This window comes from Leptosomus discolor, chromosome Z (assembly GCF_034619465.1).
Source record: "Leptosomus discolor isolate bLepDis1 chromosome Z, bLepDis1.hap2, whole genome shotgun sequence".
NCBI lineage: Eukaryota > Metazoa > Chordata > Aves > Leptosomiformes > Leptosomidae > Leptosomus > Leptosomus discolor.
In genome coordinates, this window is record NC_141419.1 from 92,873,151 (window position 1) to 92,889,895 (window position 16,745).

General features: G+C 51.5%; 1 protein-coding gene across 11 annotated transcripts in view; it reads right to left on the reverse strand.

Moving 5' to 3' along the window:
- Nucleotides 1–16,745, reverse strand: part of TCF4 (transcription factor 4) — a 231,823-nt gene that overhangs the window by 63,131 nt on the left and 151,947 nt on the right. For 4 of the 11 annotated variants that reach the window (XM_086479394.1, XM_086479393.1, XM_086479391.1 and 1 more), the window contains exon 1: nucleotides 2,547–2,615. The exons of the other annotated variants lie outside the window; for them this stretch is intronic. In XM_086479394.1, the coding sequence (XP_086335520.1) occupies nucleotides 2,547–2,615 (69 nt within the window). Of the gene's footprint in view, nucleotides 1–2,546; nucleotides 2,616–16,745 lie in introns of those variants that run through there. 11 annotated transcript variants of the gene reach the window in all.

Sequence of the window (16,745 nt, forward strand, 5' to 3'; positions counted from 1 at the left end):
CGGGCGAAAGCCCTGCAGCCCCCGGAGCGGCGGGTCCTTTCGCCGAACAATTAATGCATGGCATCCCCGAGCTCCGCACGATGCCTGGCACCGCATCAAGAGCTGCACAATGCGGAACCGGGGCCAGAACAATGCCGGCTCTATCGAACACAAAAATCCCTTTGGCAAGCGGGCGCGGGGATAGACTTTCCTCCCCCCGCTCCCGAAGGCTGCGGGGCTGGCCGCCTGCCCCCCGGCTCCCGCAACGCCGCCGATGGCGGCGGCTCGCCGGGCAGGGAGCGGGCAGCGCTGGCAGGGCGGCCTGGCCCTCGTCCCCCTCCCCGGGGACCCTCGCCTCTGCCTTTGTGCTCGCCCCGGCGCGGGGAAGCGCCGAGGCCCGGCTGGCTTTTCCCCAACGCCTTCCACCTACGGTGCCTACGGATGCGTCTCCTGCGACGGAGCGAGCCTGGCTTGGGCGAGTCCCACCTTCTGGGGAAAAATACCCAAAAAAAACAAAGAAGAGGGGAAAGGGCCTGGCAGGCGAGAGGGGTTTCTCAGCCCTATGATGTCATGTGCTGCAGTTTTATGGGAGCACGACAGGCCGATACGACGGTCTCGGCGTTCCCAGCCTCCGTGGGGCCGCTTGCTAGGCAGGCTGGGCGTTTTGCTTTCTGTTTAGTTACTTCACGGAAAAAAACAAAAAAGGAACCAACCAAAAAAATAAATAAGTATCCAAACAGAATGAGAGAAAAAACCCAAAAGGAAAACCCCAGCTCCAGCCCTCACCTCCGCTGCCCGTACCGAACACTCCACCTCGCCCCCCGCGAGAAAAAAATTCCCAAGAATAACGAAGTTGCTCTAAGTGTTGAAAATTGTTTACCGTAGCCCTAACGCTGTGCAAGCACCGTGCATCGCTGCCTCCCGCTTCCAGGCCGCTGTCGCCAGGGTTTTATGACTTTACTGAGGATGAGGAGCAGCGTTTGGGAACTTTTTCTTGTAAAGCTACTGAGGCTGGCTGGCCCTGCCGTGCATGGGAATGCCAGGCAGGCTAAGGAAAAGGAATAACTAATTTAAGTGGGGAGGGGGGGGGGGGGGAGCCCTGCAGTAAATCGACGCATCTTTATTTTTTGCGCTTTTTTTCTAATTTTAAATCTCAAGTGGTTTCCCTGTGCAAATTCCCTTCGCTTCTATCCCATTACTGCAATGCGCCCTTCGCAAAATATTCAAAACAAAAGACGAGGCCCCCAACTCTCGCCAATAAGCGTATTTCAAAAAGAAAAAAAAAAAAAAAAAAAATCTCAGTTATTCAAACAGATGTTCATTCACGAGAGCGGCTTTCCGTACGCCACACTCCGGGCTGGGGGTGCTACGAACACACGCCGGGCTGGGGCACACGCACGTTCCCGCACACCCCGGGCAGGAGCGGGAGGCTGCTCCGTCCCCAACGGGCCTGGGTTACGGCTCGACCAGTTCCCTCCTGGCCCAACTCCGCCGCCCTGATTGGTATCAGATGAAAACGCAGGAAAAGTTGAAAGAACACAGACTGGAGCAGTTTGCGAAGCCCGCTGCCCCCCTCCCCGTGCTGCCCTCCCTTCCCAGCATTTCCAAATTTTATTTTCTTCTCCCTTCAGCAACAGTTCCCCTCCTTACCTCGCCCTTCCCCCCCCCCCCAAATATTTTAAAATATACTGAAATACTTTTTCTTCTCAAGGAAAAAAAAAAAAAAAAAACAAACCTCCAGATGGCAAGTATAAACCTTCTGCTGGGGTTATGCGCAAAATACCAGACACTTTTTTTTTTTTTTTTTTCTCTTAAATAAAGCGTTTCTGTTGGAAGGGGGGTGGGGGGGGGAAAGGACCGAAGTCAGCCGGCACTGGCAAGTCCCTACAAAGCGGGCGGGAATGAGGCTTTTTTCCTCATTTTCCCTTCTTTTACGAGTACTTCTGGAGCGGGGCCGCGCGGTGCCCGCACCCGCGGGGGGAGCCCGGCGCAAGGCGGCCCCGCTCCGCTTCCCCCCACCCCCCCCCCCGCCCCGCACGCTGTGGTTTGGGTTCGTTGTTGGTTGTTTTTTTTTTAAACTTTATATTATTGGGACTTCACCCCAAACTTTGAAGGCCGGACTTTGAAGCGTCCAGAAACAAAACAAAAAAAGGAGAAAAAAATATATTAAAAAAAAAAAAATCACCAAAAAACCACGCGAAGAAACAAAACCACACAAAACCCCCAAATCACAAAAACGCAAAAAACCGAAAGCACAAAAACACCCCAAACCCATAAAAACCCACAAAACTATAAACCCCACACAACTCCCTTCAAAAAAAAACAAAAATCAAACTGAAAAAAAACACCCAAAAAACAACAAAACCCCCCAAAACAAAACCCCCCAACGAGGAAAACCTCAAGAAAACCGTAACACACCCCCCCCCCCCCCCGCCGCCCGTTGCCCGGCCGAAGCGGCGGCCGCCCCCCCCCCCCGCCGGCCGGGGCGGTGGGTCAGCGCGGGGCCCGCTCGCCCCCGCCGCCCGCCCGCTCGCCCAAACGGCCCCGCCGGTCGCCGCGCGGCTTACCGCCTTCCCGTTATAGTAGTACATGAGGGAGTTGCCGCCCATGCCGGGGATCGTGTATGCGCAGTACATGGTCCCGCCGCCGCCGTCCCCCTCCGCTCCCGCAACTTTTTCTTTCAAACTCGCTTCTCCCTTTTTTCACCCCAATTCCTCCACTCGCATCTTCCCATATGGCCGGGCCAGGCGCGCTCAATATGCAAAGCAGGGCGAGACCATTCGCCGCGCGGGGGCGGAGGCTGCGCGCCCCCCCCCCCCCCCCCCCCCAACCCCCGCCGCCGCACCCGCGCACCGCCCCGCGCCCGCGCACCGCCCCGCGGAGCCGGGCCCATTCCCGGGCGGAATGCAAATGCGCTTAATTGCCTCCCCCTCGCCCTCGCTCCTCTCCCCTTTTTTTTTTTTCTTTTCCCTTTTCTTTTTTTTTTTTTCCCCCCTTTTTTTTCCCTTTTTTTTTTTCTCTTTTTTTCTTTTTTTTTTTTTTTTTTTTTGGGTTTAATTTGATTAAAAAGCGAGTGGCAGGAAGGGAATCGTATGATGCACATCTAATAACTCCGCCATCTGTCCGTGCTGCTGGCGCGCTCCCAGCATTGTGCGCAGCTGCCGCGCCCCGCGCAGCCCCGCGCAGCCGCCCCCTCCCCAAAACACCCCCCCTTTTTTTTTATTTTTTCAAAAATTATTATTTTTTTTTTTTTTCAACCATAAATATCCCAGCCCTGGATATTTCTCCCTAAGCAGTGCCGGGGGTTGGGGGGATACACCCCCCCACACACACACACACATCGGGCCTGCCTTGCCAAATCCAGAGCATCACAGGCAAGGAGGGCCCCTGGGAATCGATCCCAAATGAAACTAAATCATTTGCATATGCCGAAGCAAATGCCATCCGAGCATACAGCCAGTCTCCGGGCTCGGCTTTAATAATTCAAAGCACCTATTTCCTCACTCCGCGGCGCGGTAACACACCACATACAGTATTAATCAACGCCGAGGAGCCGGCGATGTCAAAGCCGAGCTGTCGTCTTGGGCGACGGCGAAGTTTTCCTTCATACGTGGGGCCGCCGGGGCGGCGCGAGCGGCCGCGGACGGGAGAGGGGGCAGAGCAGGAGGGAAGAACGAGGAGAGGTTTATCTAACTCGCTTGTTCTGCGTTTATTCGGGAGGTCCCCAGAGGTTTGGGTAAACAGTCCTTGAATTATAATCACACATTTCATTCAAATTTCATGCTTTGAGGATTTTTTCCTCATTAGAACAGTTAGTTGTCAAGCCGACAAGATCACATTTGTAACCTTTAAACCACCCTCGGCGTCGAACACGTTTAAGGCCAAAAATCCCCACCACGGCAGGTCAACGGGCCACAACGCGCTCCACCAGCCAGGGCGAGCGAGCGCGCCTCCGACCCAGGGCTCGCCGCGCGCGCCACACCAGAACACCGACTTCATCCGACCCGCTTCCTACCAACGGCGACACTCATGCTCCAGAGGTGAAAAATCACAAAGTCCTTTGATCCTTTATCTAAAAAAAACCCCTTCTGGCATTTTTAATGCACACCTAGAGGCACATTCGTCCCTCCTGCACTGGCAAACTGCAAAACAGGGTATTTTCTCTCGTAATAAAAGCTGTAGTTTCACAGCTCCGCGCAAAGTTATACAGCTCGCATTACACCTCAGTACTAATTTTACCACAATATTCAACTGGATGGACCTTTAAACGCTCTCACTTAATCGCCTCCCTGCCACAGAAACAATCCCCGAACTCCAGTAGAGGGTTTTTCTGACTGGCACTAGATAATTCTAAAAAGTCCACGTGCGGACATCTACACGTCATGGAAGTGCAGAGAGGCCCGCGACGCTGAAAAGCGACCCTTGCATCGTGACCAACGCGCCATGAGAATGACTGTGGATGATTTCAGCTTGGTTTTTGCAACCTCGGAGCGGGGAGCAGTCCAGCCTCATTGGGATCCTGTCACGTTGCTGCTTTCACTCTCCTGAAGGGGAAAACTCCTGCAGAAATACACTGTACACAACTTGATAAGAAGTTAATGGGGTTTGCAGGGAGTAAGCCCGTAACTATGACGTAATTCTCAACACATAACAATAAAAATTAATTACTTTACTATATCATCTCTGCGTTCGACACATACACTGAGGTATCTTCAATATATTTTCCTGCCTCGCTCCGGAACTCATGCTTGGCCTGGATATTTTTTCTTTTTCAGAAATAGAAATGCGTACCTTACCCAAAATCCGTATTATTAAGAACAGCCCGGAATGCTGCCGGACACCGACCGCGCGCAGGGCTTTGAAACGACGCAAGGCCAGTCCTCTGCCACCCTCCCACCCCTTCCCGCACCCCTCAGCCGCCCTGCTCGGGACACCCCCCGCGGCACCGTCCAGCCTCCCCCCACCTCCAGCTTTCGGGGGTGCGGGTCCGCTGCTGGCATGGCCGGGGACGCATCTCTGGCCATGTGGCCTGCGCTGGGCTCCTGGCTGCGGGGAGCCCATTGATGGAAAGAGCAAACTGTGAAGAATCTAAGGAGGGTTATCTGACGAGAAGCAGCCTTTTTGAAAAATTAAATCTGTGTGGGTGTTTTAATCTCCAAATGCAGCGCTCCATGAATTTGCATCTGGCCGCGACACGGCCACGCTGGGGATTTTCGCTGAATCAGGCAGATGCGGTTGTTCGGCGCCGGGTTTTGTTGCCCGCGCGGGTGGCGGGAGAGCCGAGCTCCCCGGCAGGACTCGGCGCCGACAAAAGGCGAGGATTTGCCGCCGGGATGCAGCTCCGGACATGCCGGTGTGAAGGTGCAGGGGGACGCTGCAGGTGCAGCTGTGCGGGACCCCCTGCAGCCCCCCGCATCTGCGCTGCCCCCGCACACCCACCCGCCCGTGGGCATCAGGCAGCGCCGACATCTTCCAGCCCCCGCCACAGAGCGGTGCCGGCAGCGCTGCGATCACCTCCTCCCTCTAAACGAGAGGTTGGCAGCGCGGGGACGTCGAGGCGCAGGCGGGGAAGAGTGACGTGGGGACGGCGTGTCCCACCGCCCCTCTTGTGTCGCCACCAGGCACCACACCGGCCGCCTCCAGCGAGGGGCAGCAGTTTCTGTCCAAGCGGCGCGTTGTGTCCATTGCCCAAAAGGTACCTTGTTTTCCATGTAAAGGGTCAAGGGTGAGTATTCAAACCTCTGGTTTGGTAAAAACGGCGTTACGCCGCACCCAGAGGGAATGCCGCCAAAGGGCAGGGGACTTTAAAACACATAAAACCTAACAGAGGCAGAAAACGCTCCGATAATGCCTTGTTTCGGCACTTTCTGTGTTAGGCGGCGTTCTTTCAGCATCTTCTAGGTCACTGATAACAGAACAAGGCTGATCAGGTGTAACTCACCCATGTGCTCACGGTATAAATATATCCCCCTAACACACCGCGAGCAGGGACACATTCAGGTCAACGTGTCACCTATGTAACGTGACACAGCAAGCGTAGGATGCCGGGGTACGTGGCCACGGTGTCAGAATCCAGTTCCTTTAGCGTTATCTAAGTCAATCGTTTCTTTTACAGCTCTCCTGCTCCAATTCTCCTTCGCACCGCTGGTCAGCCCGAAGCAGCCGCCCAGGCAAGGTATGGCCAACGGGTGAAGGGGCAGAGAAACCAGGTAGGGCTGCCTGGAAATAGCAGGAGTCACTGCTGTGACTTCTGTGACAGGTGTCAAGGCTTTGGCACATGTATGTACCCCCGGCCATTCTCTCCTCACTTCTCTCGTGTCAGATCCCAGCAGCAAATTCCAGAAGAGGGTGAGGAAACATTTTAAGAAATCCAAGAAGAAGAACAGAAAACATTTAAGAAATCCAAGAGGAAGAAGAAGAAGCACAGAAAAGATTTAAGAAACCCAAGAAGAAGGACAGAAAGGCAGGTTCTGCAGCTCCCGCAGGAGGCCATCTCTCCTCGTCCAGGAGGGGAGGATGGAGGGAAGGGCTCCCCGCTTCTCCAGCAAGATTTAAAAGATGAAGAATTTGGAAAGGGCCCCATCCTGTGAGCTGCTGAGCACCCTCCTCCGTCAACCAGGGGTGCTGCAATGGGTGGTGTCCTGACGGAGCAGCTCCGCCACTGGCACGCTTCGTGTCTGGAGAGAGACCTTCCAGAAAGTCCTAGCAAAAGGGTGCTGGAAGGAAGAGACAGCAGCCACGTTCCTGACACGGCTGTAAGGGAGGTCCTCAGTGGAGGAGCAAAGAAAGGGAAGCTCTCTGCTAGATGACAAGCTTGCAGCCACAAATTGAAACAGATAATGGCAAAATATCAAGTAAGATGGCTCAAATAGCCAGTATTCCTCTAAGTCTGGGTCACTTGGATAATCTCATCCTTCTTACACAAATCCTTGAGTGTAGTTATTAAAACGTACCCGCCGTGGGTGGAGAAGTGGCTCTGAATGCCCAGATGTGAAGAATTTCATCCAGCTGTGGCGTTTTGCCCCGGCTGAGTGACCAGGACCCTAACTCAGAGGTCCCACAAAGACATGCCCCACCTCACCCCCCACCAGCCTCTTCCGACCAGCTTCTCTCCTATTTAAGGAAAACTAAAAGAGATGCAAACCCCAGCTTCATTCCCCAAAGCCAAGTCTATTTTAGGAGATGCCAGAGCTGAGCTAAAGGTTTCCTAAAATCGCCCCGCTAAGTGCCTGGGCAGGGATGGCGCCGGTGGCAGCAGAGCTCAGTGCCCCTGACCGGGGACACACGCCGAATCACGGAAAGCTCATTCAGACGCCGCATAAGCACACGAACAAGTCACACCACATTTACCTTATACAGACACAAAGATGGGACACGTTTTGGGTGGCACATGCCACGGCCGTTTTCTGGTCTCGGTTTCAGGGTTCAAGACGAACCTGCTGAACTCTAGATGACGTAATTCATAATTGTCCCTTTTGTAACTATCACAACTAAAGGTAACACTTATTTTCCTGTGGTTTTGTACATTAATATTCTCTCCTCTTTCCCCAGGAAGTGGTTCATATTCAGATCCTTGCGCACCACAGACTGAGTACAGTATAAATATCTAATCATACAGATGCTATATGAATAAATCAGATCCTAAAAGCCACAGTCTCTAAAAAGCTACTTTAAAGCAGCCAAATGTGGATACATCTGCTCGAGTATTACACACTACCTACTGACGGCCACCCTAACCGACCCAAGAACCCTACGCCTTCTTTCCAGGCTTGGCTGCCAGCAGGAACCAAACCTTTTCCCCAGCACCGAACTGGCTCCTCGCTTTCTCGTTCGGGGGACCAACTCTCTGCCAGATGTTTCACCCGGGTGCAGCTTCTGGAGTCCGTTATTCCCGCCAAGAGCCTCGACCAAAGCACCGGGACAGCCGGCAGTGCCGCGCCTCAGCTTCCTTCCGAAGGACTTGGGTCGGACCCGACCGCACCCACAGCCAGGTCGGTGTGTGAGCCCTTGTCCGCAGTAGCGCTCGGGGCATGAGCCAGGTCATCGTGCCAGTACCTGGGCCTTGCTGCATTTTTGAGTAATTTCAATAAAAATGCATTCGCAAGCGTTTTTCCTAAAGACACGGCTCGCGGGTGTCAGGACCAGCGCCGATTCCACCGAATCCTCGTGCGTTTGTGCGCATCGAACATGTCAGATGGGCACATCTGCCATCTCCAGAGCGGGTTTGAAGCAACTTGCCCTTTCAGCAGTGACTGGTTCGGAGACACGACCGCACGTGCTCCTGTTCTTGCACTGTCGACGCAAACCAACTGGCCAAAGTGGGCGCAGCAACTTAGGCTGGAAGCCAGGAATAGAGCTAAAGAGTTAGTCTGAGATTGCCAGAACAAGCCATGGAACATCTCTGCAAGCATCCACTGAGCTTGACCTGTAAAATATCAATCTACTGCTCCTTTCACCTCCAGCACTATACAGGCTGTATTTACTAGAGAGCACGTGAAGTCAGTAACGCAATAAAGCCCCAGATCAAAAAGCTATTGAAAACCAAACCAGCACCCAACATTTGCTTCCAGACAAGCCAATTTCAACACATAACCCGGCTGGGCACATCAGCTGCAGCGTGAGCTGGCCTGGAGCCCCGGAGCTGGGCAGGGCACTGGGGGCAGGTGGGGAGGCACTGGGCACTCTGGTTTATCTGCCCCCTTCCATAAAACTTATCTTCCAAAAAAAAAAAAAAAAAAAAAAGCATAGGAACATACTTTACAGTTAATCTATTTTAAACAAAACTGTCTATCTAAAATACCCATTTGCCACTAGGTTTATTTTTGACTACACTGCTTGCGAAAAGCCAAGAGAGAAACTTCAGCCACATGGGCCAGGATTTCTTCTTGCACAAAGGCACTATTGCCAATTTTTACCATTTTATCTTGAGTATGGGAGTGTTCGGTGGGTTTTCTGTTCTGTAAAGTCGGAGCTGCTGTAGTCACTGATTACAAGATGATCTCAGATTTCGTAGTTTGAAGACTGAGCTTCTAACTCCGGTAAGTGTGGAGGAGAGCTGGGAAACGGGAACTCTGAGGCAGAAAAACCCAAAGGCTACGTCCTGGTTCGGGCTAAACCAGGACTAATTCTGTCTGAGTGCTTTAACTTTTCAGTTCAGTCTCCTCTAACTAACGGCACTGTCTGAAACAGCAGCCTGTTTTCCCAGACAGCAACTGCTCCCAGCGGTGATAAGGCCTGGTGTTTACGGTCAGCACCAAGGAACGGGATGCAGAGAGGCCTTGGCTTGTACTGGTTCTTGTAGCGACCAAGGTCACTGCTGAGTCTTGTGACCGTGTTGGGGTGCCGGGAGGGAAAAGGGTTGCAAGCGCAAAAAAGGCCGCCCCTGCAGGGAGGAGCGAACCGGCCAGGGGACCCAAACCTGACCCACAGAGTGTTCCACCCCACGGACGGCACGGTCAGTGGAAAGCTGAGGGGTCACCAGGATCAATCTCTCTTCTTCAATGGCAACACCTGAGGAGGACTCTGTCTGTCCTTCTGTCGTCAATCCCGATCCGTGCATCCCTGAATCCAGTGCTGTAATAATACATGTTCTCCCATGTGGGTCCAGGGTTTTATAAAATGATAGAAGACCTACTTGCACCAGAACTTCAGAAAGAATTTTTATATATTATGCTGTTGCACAGTTATCTTTTAAAACAGTACACACAAAAAAAGGAAAAAAAAAAAGTAGGAAAGGTAAGAAAAAGTTGTGGACATCACGCACACGGACAGAAGGCTCGTGTTAAGAACCAAAACGTGTCCTTTTTTTCAGTGACATGCAGCAATTTGTCTACATAGTAAACGGTTAGCAGAGCTGATCAAAGCACTCAAAAGCCTTCCTCACCACCCTCCTCTCTGCTAAACGATCTGCAGGACCGAACATAGATGTGGGATCCTGCAAACTCGGATTCGTTCCCACTCTGCCACAAGAATCTGGGGAGGGAGCGGGAGAGGAACGCCGCTCCTCATTTATTGCACATTGCCATATGGAAGACTTTTCAGCTGTTACATAGTTAGGCCTCGCAGCCCTTCTATCTAGCAGTTAAATATTATTCTGTCACTGTTTCCCTTTGTATAGACGAAGAAACCGAAGCTCGGAGAGGCCACGGGCACCGTGCCGGTGCTGCCATTACATGGAGTCCCTGGTGCCAAGGGGATCAGAGGCTGGAGCACCCCGAATGCACCACCCCGGCACGGGGCCTCCCGGGGGAACGGCTCGGGCCCTCTGCCCTGACCGCAAGGGAAAATACGAAGTGTGGTCCCCGTGGTCCTGGTAACCGGTGACCTGGCCACGGGGCGGTGCCCAAGGCGTTTGGGAGGAGCACGTGCCTGCGGCAGCGGTGGCTGGGCTGCCACCGGGGCTGAGGAGGTCACGCTCACAGGTGTGGACCTTGCTCTGAAGATTAACTTTGGACTTGGGAATTACTTGTTCTTGAAAAGAATCCTCAACCTCAACCAGTTGGACAAAAGTAGGGGTAGAGATGGTGCGTTTTTGGAAAAAAAGTCAGAAAACGAGGTAAAATCCTTTTGCGTTGCCCGCCCACGCACATCAGCCTTGGTACCGAGCAACATGGTTTGGTTTTGCTGCGGGGTGCAAGGATGGGTAAAACACAGAAAGATGAAGCGTCTGGTCCTCAAGACCTGAAAGAATCAGGAAGGACGCAGACAAATTTGAACCCTGCTCTGCTGTCGGCCTGGGAGCGCAGCCCCCGTGGAAACGGCACGGTGAGAGGTTTGGCCAAGGTGGAGACCATGGAACTGGGCCGCTGCTCAGAAGAAAGAAGGGCCCTATGCAAGGCTTTCTTTGAGGATACAGCTCAAACAAAGACAAGAATCTGGAATAATGGGTATCTGACGAACACAAAATGCGGCTTGGGGATCCCAGACCCTACCCAGAGAGTCTCCCCACGCCATAGGGAAAATCAGGGCCTGGGCTCCCCGACCGCGCTAAGGAAGCACTGTTCCCTCTGCGCCCCCGACTGCCGGGGTTGTGCTCACGTCACCCAAGAAGCAAAGCTGGAATTAAAAAGGGTTTTAAAACACTTCAAAGATTTCTGCTGCCCCAGTGTGCTAGAGCAGCTCAGCCGAGCTGCACCACAGGAGGGCCTCCAGCGCATTGGACGTGTCTTGATATTTTATCACCTTTATCTCTACGTTAAGAGATACGGGAGATTATTCCTGAGTCAAAAATCTGTGTCCTGCCAGATCAGGCTTCACCTGATATTTTGCCTGAGCCTTTTTTGTTTGTTTTTTTTTTTTTGGCTCACTACTCATGGTTACCCCTCCTCCTCTACTAAACCCCATCATTCTTCTTCTCTTTTGCTGCTTAGACTGAGTTGGCCTTCAAACCCTGAGCATGCTGCAATATTTCAGAAGCCCTGCTCACCTTCCAAGAAATCAGGATCTGAACTTATTGCTTAAACCTTGTTCCAGCACATGGGGAGAGGATCTAAGTCCAGCCTGGGACTGGGGCGCAGGCGGGCAGGCCACAAGGTTCGCAGGAGGTTCTTGAAGCACCAGCATGAAAAGCGCCGTATCTATCCTAAGTCTCGGCTCTCTGCCTGCCATGCCGGACTGGGCTGCAACCACCGGGAGCGGGTTTTGCTTCTCACAGTCCTTCTTCCCCTCTCTTTGCATAAAACCATTTTGTGTCTAGCTCTCCAGGAATATCGCCCGGAGGAGGGGAACTGTCGGGTATCTATCTTTCCTGGGCGATCTTCAGACAAAAGATGTTCTGTGCAACATTTGTCAATTTTCCCATCAAAGATGAAGAATTTCGCTTTCAGAGGGAATTTTAACCCTTGGGATAGTAAAACTGGATTAGATGTGGTAGGAACATGCAAAGCAGTAGAGAGCCGACTAGGCTGGGCGCCCAGCTGCAGCGAGAGCACCGCAGCCCTCTCCTGCACGCTGCGAACACAGAGCCGCGCTGCTGCACCCGCGGGTGCTGTGCCCGGTGCCTCCGCGACGGCCACGGTGTGGGTTTACCATCAAAGGGAGCCAAGATTTTGGCGCCTCTGTAAACGAGGGCACAAGTCGCACTAATTAAGCAACTCCTGAAATGGCGTGTTTGTGTTTGATGTACAGCCTGCGCGGCACGCAGCCTGCGCCGGGACTGAACCGGGGCCAGGGATGTCATTGTACGCGGCATCTGCTAAAAGCAGGGTTGAGTCTCACGAATTTGGCCTGGCCTTACAATTTTCTTGCTTTTGTAGATTTGTCCCTTAATGGTATTTGAACATTCTTTTATGGTTTAATACCGAATTGCACAGTGCAGGAGGATAATTAGTGGTAAGTATTAAGCAGTTTATGTTCTTCTGTGATTAGAGAGTAAGTCTGTGAGGTCTTCGGGCACTAGTTCCACGATGTTTTATTTTTACTACGTAAAATCCTTCATGAGAAAAGGGCGTTTGTACCTCTAATTTCACTGGCCTTTGCACAGTGAATAATGAGCGAATATGTGTCTTGCACCCTGACTGGTTGGAGGGAAGAAGTCAGGCTGCTGGCTCTTCTGAAATGAATTATATGATTTTGCGAGTAATTAGAGCCATGCAGTGGTTTCACTGTGTATGTTATATCAGACATGCGTATTTTTTATTTATATACAAAACGCATGCACCGAAAACGCACAGCAAACCAACTGTAAACACACATGTACCACAGGAGAAATCTCTCACCGAAATGACACGCTTACACTTTCCCATGAACTTTTCCTTTCAGCAATCCTAATTAATACTCAAAAGCACATTTTCAATTATACGAATCCAGATGCTATACTAAAATCCGTATTTTTACACCACGGCCGTTCCTAGAAGCCTCCATCACCCTGCGCTGCACAGGCGCTGTGCTGAGCCGAGCCTGACCTGAAGGGGTTACAGCCCGGATGAACAAAGGCACCAAAAAGAGGCACCCAGAGGTGAAGTCGCCCGCCAGAAAACTCCCTGTCAGGTAGGCAGCAAGCTGGGGGAGCAAGGTCCAACTTCCCCGGTGCTGTTTCCTAACACTGCACCATATTCCCATCGACTGCTCAAATTCACACTTTAATGCCTAACACATGTTAGTGCCAACTTCTGTAACAAAATATGGTTATTTGGAAGTCCTCTAAACCTGCTTTTGCTTGAAAAGTATTTAACGGACAGCCAGATTAAGAAGGAAATCAAGTGCTCACTGATAAACACGGTGTAGCCAGCTCCTGGGATTATATCAGGAGTCTCGCAGTATCTCCTGTTCTTTTGGGGGGTTGTTTTTTTCTAAAGCCTCAGCTCCAAAAAATCTGTAACCACATAAAAATCTACATTTCATTCAGAATAGCAGCTTCAGGCCCTCGCAGCTGTGGACAAAACCTGAAAGCGTGATCGGAGCCTAGCTAAAAGTTCAGAAAAAACCCAAGAGGCAAACGCCAGCCCGCTCCCTTTCCACGCTTCCAAAAGTCTGCTGAATTTTGTGAACATGTGCCTCAGGAACCCAAGTCCAGATTTTTAAGGTCTCTCCAGAGGCCGGCAGTCGCGGCTGGGTGCTGTCCTGGCACGGGAAACCCCTCTCTGCGACACGGAGGCCGGCCGGCGGGGCGGCTGCGGGCAGGGCGATGCCGTCCCCCCGAGCGGCTCCCCGGGAGCCCAGCCCGCCGCAGCCACCAACCCCACCTCCCCTGCCCACCCCCGCCTGGTTTGAAGCGAGGCTCGGCGCTACGTTAGTGATAATTTTGGTAGGTGTTGTGCTCGCACTTGGAACGTCCTTGATCATTTACTGCAGTAGCCACAGCAGAGAAGCCTTCAGCCACGGACCAAGCGCAGCTCGTTTCTTCGGCCTCAATGCTAAACCACAAAACGCACCTTGCCTTTTAAACTCTTCCTCCAAATATCACAGGCGAGGAAAAGCCCGAAGCGACGGCTCATGTCAGAGGCAAAACAATTCAGGAATAGGCTCTGAAATAACACCAAGTTGTGCTACAAATTCAGGGGCTGCACCTAAAGGCTGGCAATGAAGTGGTTAACAGACATATGCTGTATAATTAGGAGATGCATTAATGATTATGAATAGTAAATGACTTGGTGCAAGGAAAAAAATCTAGTCAAAAGGGACATGCACCTATCTTACATGTTTATTAGAAACTGTATATAACTAGAGAATTCTGCTATTAAGAATCCTGCATTATTGGTGTAAATACTTCCAAGGGTACATCAAATTGTAATCTTTCATACGACATCCATCAAACCAGGCTGGAGATTTTGACAAACATTAAACACAGTAAGGAGGCAATTATGTATGCATGATTTAATCTGCAACTAATTAATATGCAAATTTATTCATATGTTAGTTACTAAATTAAAAATGCAAAGAAGCCCTTATGGTGATTCTCAAAATTTTGCACAAACAGAACATTTAAAATATAAGAAAAAATGAAGTTTTTTGGAAACCTGCGGCATACTTTAAATCTTTGGAAACCTGTTGCACGGAGATGGTTCAAAAATATTTACTTAAATACCGGAGAATGATAAAAGGTGCGTTAATTTTATGTCAGAACGCGGTGGCAGAAAGGTTAAACACGAATCTCTGAAAGTCTTAGGAGATGTGCACTAATTATCAAACAAACTGTATTCTAGACCGAACTCCCACTGCCTGCAAAAAAAAAACAACCCAGGCTCGGCACAAACCGGTCATCTTTCTGGCATTTTGCTCCATTTGTGGCTGCGTGCGTGCTGAATCCGAGGCTGCTTTAACATCCGCCGACCCCCGCCCCAGCCTCACTCTGCACTTGGAAGCACTTCGATGGTCAGCGACACAAAACCCCACACTCTGGTTTCACCTGAGTAGGTCTGACGGTTAAGAAATCTTTTGGAAAGATTGAAAATAAGAGGTGTGAGGGAACTAATTGGGTGAAAGCGGACAGAAACTGCCTTTAACTCTTTTCCAGATGCATCTCCAAAGCAAAACAAGGACGCAAACACGAAGCAGACACTTAGCGTATTTCCTGCAGAATTGCTATAGCTACGATTCGGAATAGTTTCTGCCCCCAGTAGGTAAGGACAGAACAATAATTAAGTATATTTAATGCCACTGTTCGCCTATCTGTCGGGGCGTACGTTTCACGTGCCAGAACCCCCTTTCAGTCATATTTCCAGGGAGAGTTCAGCTGTAGGCTGAGCTCTGTACGTGGCTCTGAGACCAAGCTGGAGCAGCCAGCAGAGCCAAACCGGGAGGCACACGTCGAACCCGGAGGACAGCACAGCAAGCACTTCCAGGCTGTTTCCTGGGCCAGTGATCTCTCGCTATTTCCTCTTTTTTTTCCCCTCCTAAAAACCAAAAGTACCCAGCCCTGCCGCAGGCCAGTGCCAGAAGGGGACGTTGGCATCAGCCGCTCCTGCTCCCGCCGCCTGGTTTGGCCCCTGGCGGCACCGCGCCCACGGCCCCTCGCTCGGAACCCCCCGTCCCTCTGGCGTGAGCCCCCGGGATGCCGGCTCAGAGCCCGGTGTCCCAGAGAGGTCCTGCCGGGGTGCAGCCTTCCCGCGGGGGCAGCACCCGGAGGGGACCCTCGAGGTTGGTGCGGGTCCTTACGAGAGCAGCTTCGCCGGCGGGGTGGCAGCGCTGCCACCCCAGTGACGCTCCTTCTTCTGGGAAGGATGGCCTCTCCCGCCATTTCAGTCAAGACGGTGGTACGAGCACTTCTTTCGTTGGTGATTCATTGCTGCAGAGTGCTTTTAGGAGCGGGGAAGAGCACCCAGAGATCAAATTCACCCAATTTAAGGGGAAAAAGTCTAGACCGGAACGGAAAACTGCAGCAAAATGGCTTTGAAAATACCAACAGGCTTGGTTGCACATATTTAAATCTACTTTGCTGCGCCTTGATAGGTGATTCTGGATTTTTGTTTAGGCCAGAACCGAATGTAAGGCTTTTAAAAGCTTAAACGTACACATTTATGCATTCATTACACAGTGTTAAATCTAATTTGTTCTTTTTACTGTCACAGGAAGCACATGTTTAAAGCAATCTGTTTCCTCATATGAATGCTTTCCTGTCTGTTTGAAAAAAATTGCAACACACTTTACCCCAAGTAACCAAGAGGTGATCATAAATATCCCTAAATAGCATTAAACAGATATGAAAGACATTAACACTTCCAGAATGCCAAAGTAGTATTAAAAAAAATTCTAACAGATGCTCCTAGGTCAAAAAGTGAAATGTGTGTTTCCTGAAAAAACACTCTCATCAGAATCATAAATGAACTGTGAGCGGAGAAATGAGGTGTTGCAGAGCAAACGAGAGGATCTTTTTGGTTAAGGACTCTCGCACACTATTGCCAAAGTGTGGTTGCAATAAAAGAGCCAAAATTCAAGGCGAGTTCGCTGAAAACCAGCATTCTTTGTACTCCACCAGGTGGCAATGACAACAAGGGAGGGCCGCTGGCCACGACCTGCCCTGCCCGCTCCTGGTCCCCAGCCCAGTCCCGGCCCCAGCCCAGCGCCCACCACGCCGGGAAGGGCTGGCTCCGCCAAACTGGACCCGGACCAAGCGATTTAACTTTGCCTTGTCACTTTGTGGCTCGCGTTTGGCAGGGAAAAGATGTTCTCATCTGGAAAGGCAGTCAAATCCTCTGTAATGTGCAAATCTACCTTCGAATACCCAAGTGACCAAAGCCCCTCTCGCTCCAGAGCGGGGACACGTGCTTCCCTTGTCGGGGGTCTCGCCGCAGCGCTGGGTGATGTGGTAACACATCTGTGAGGCACTG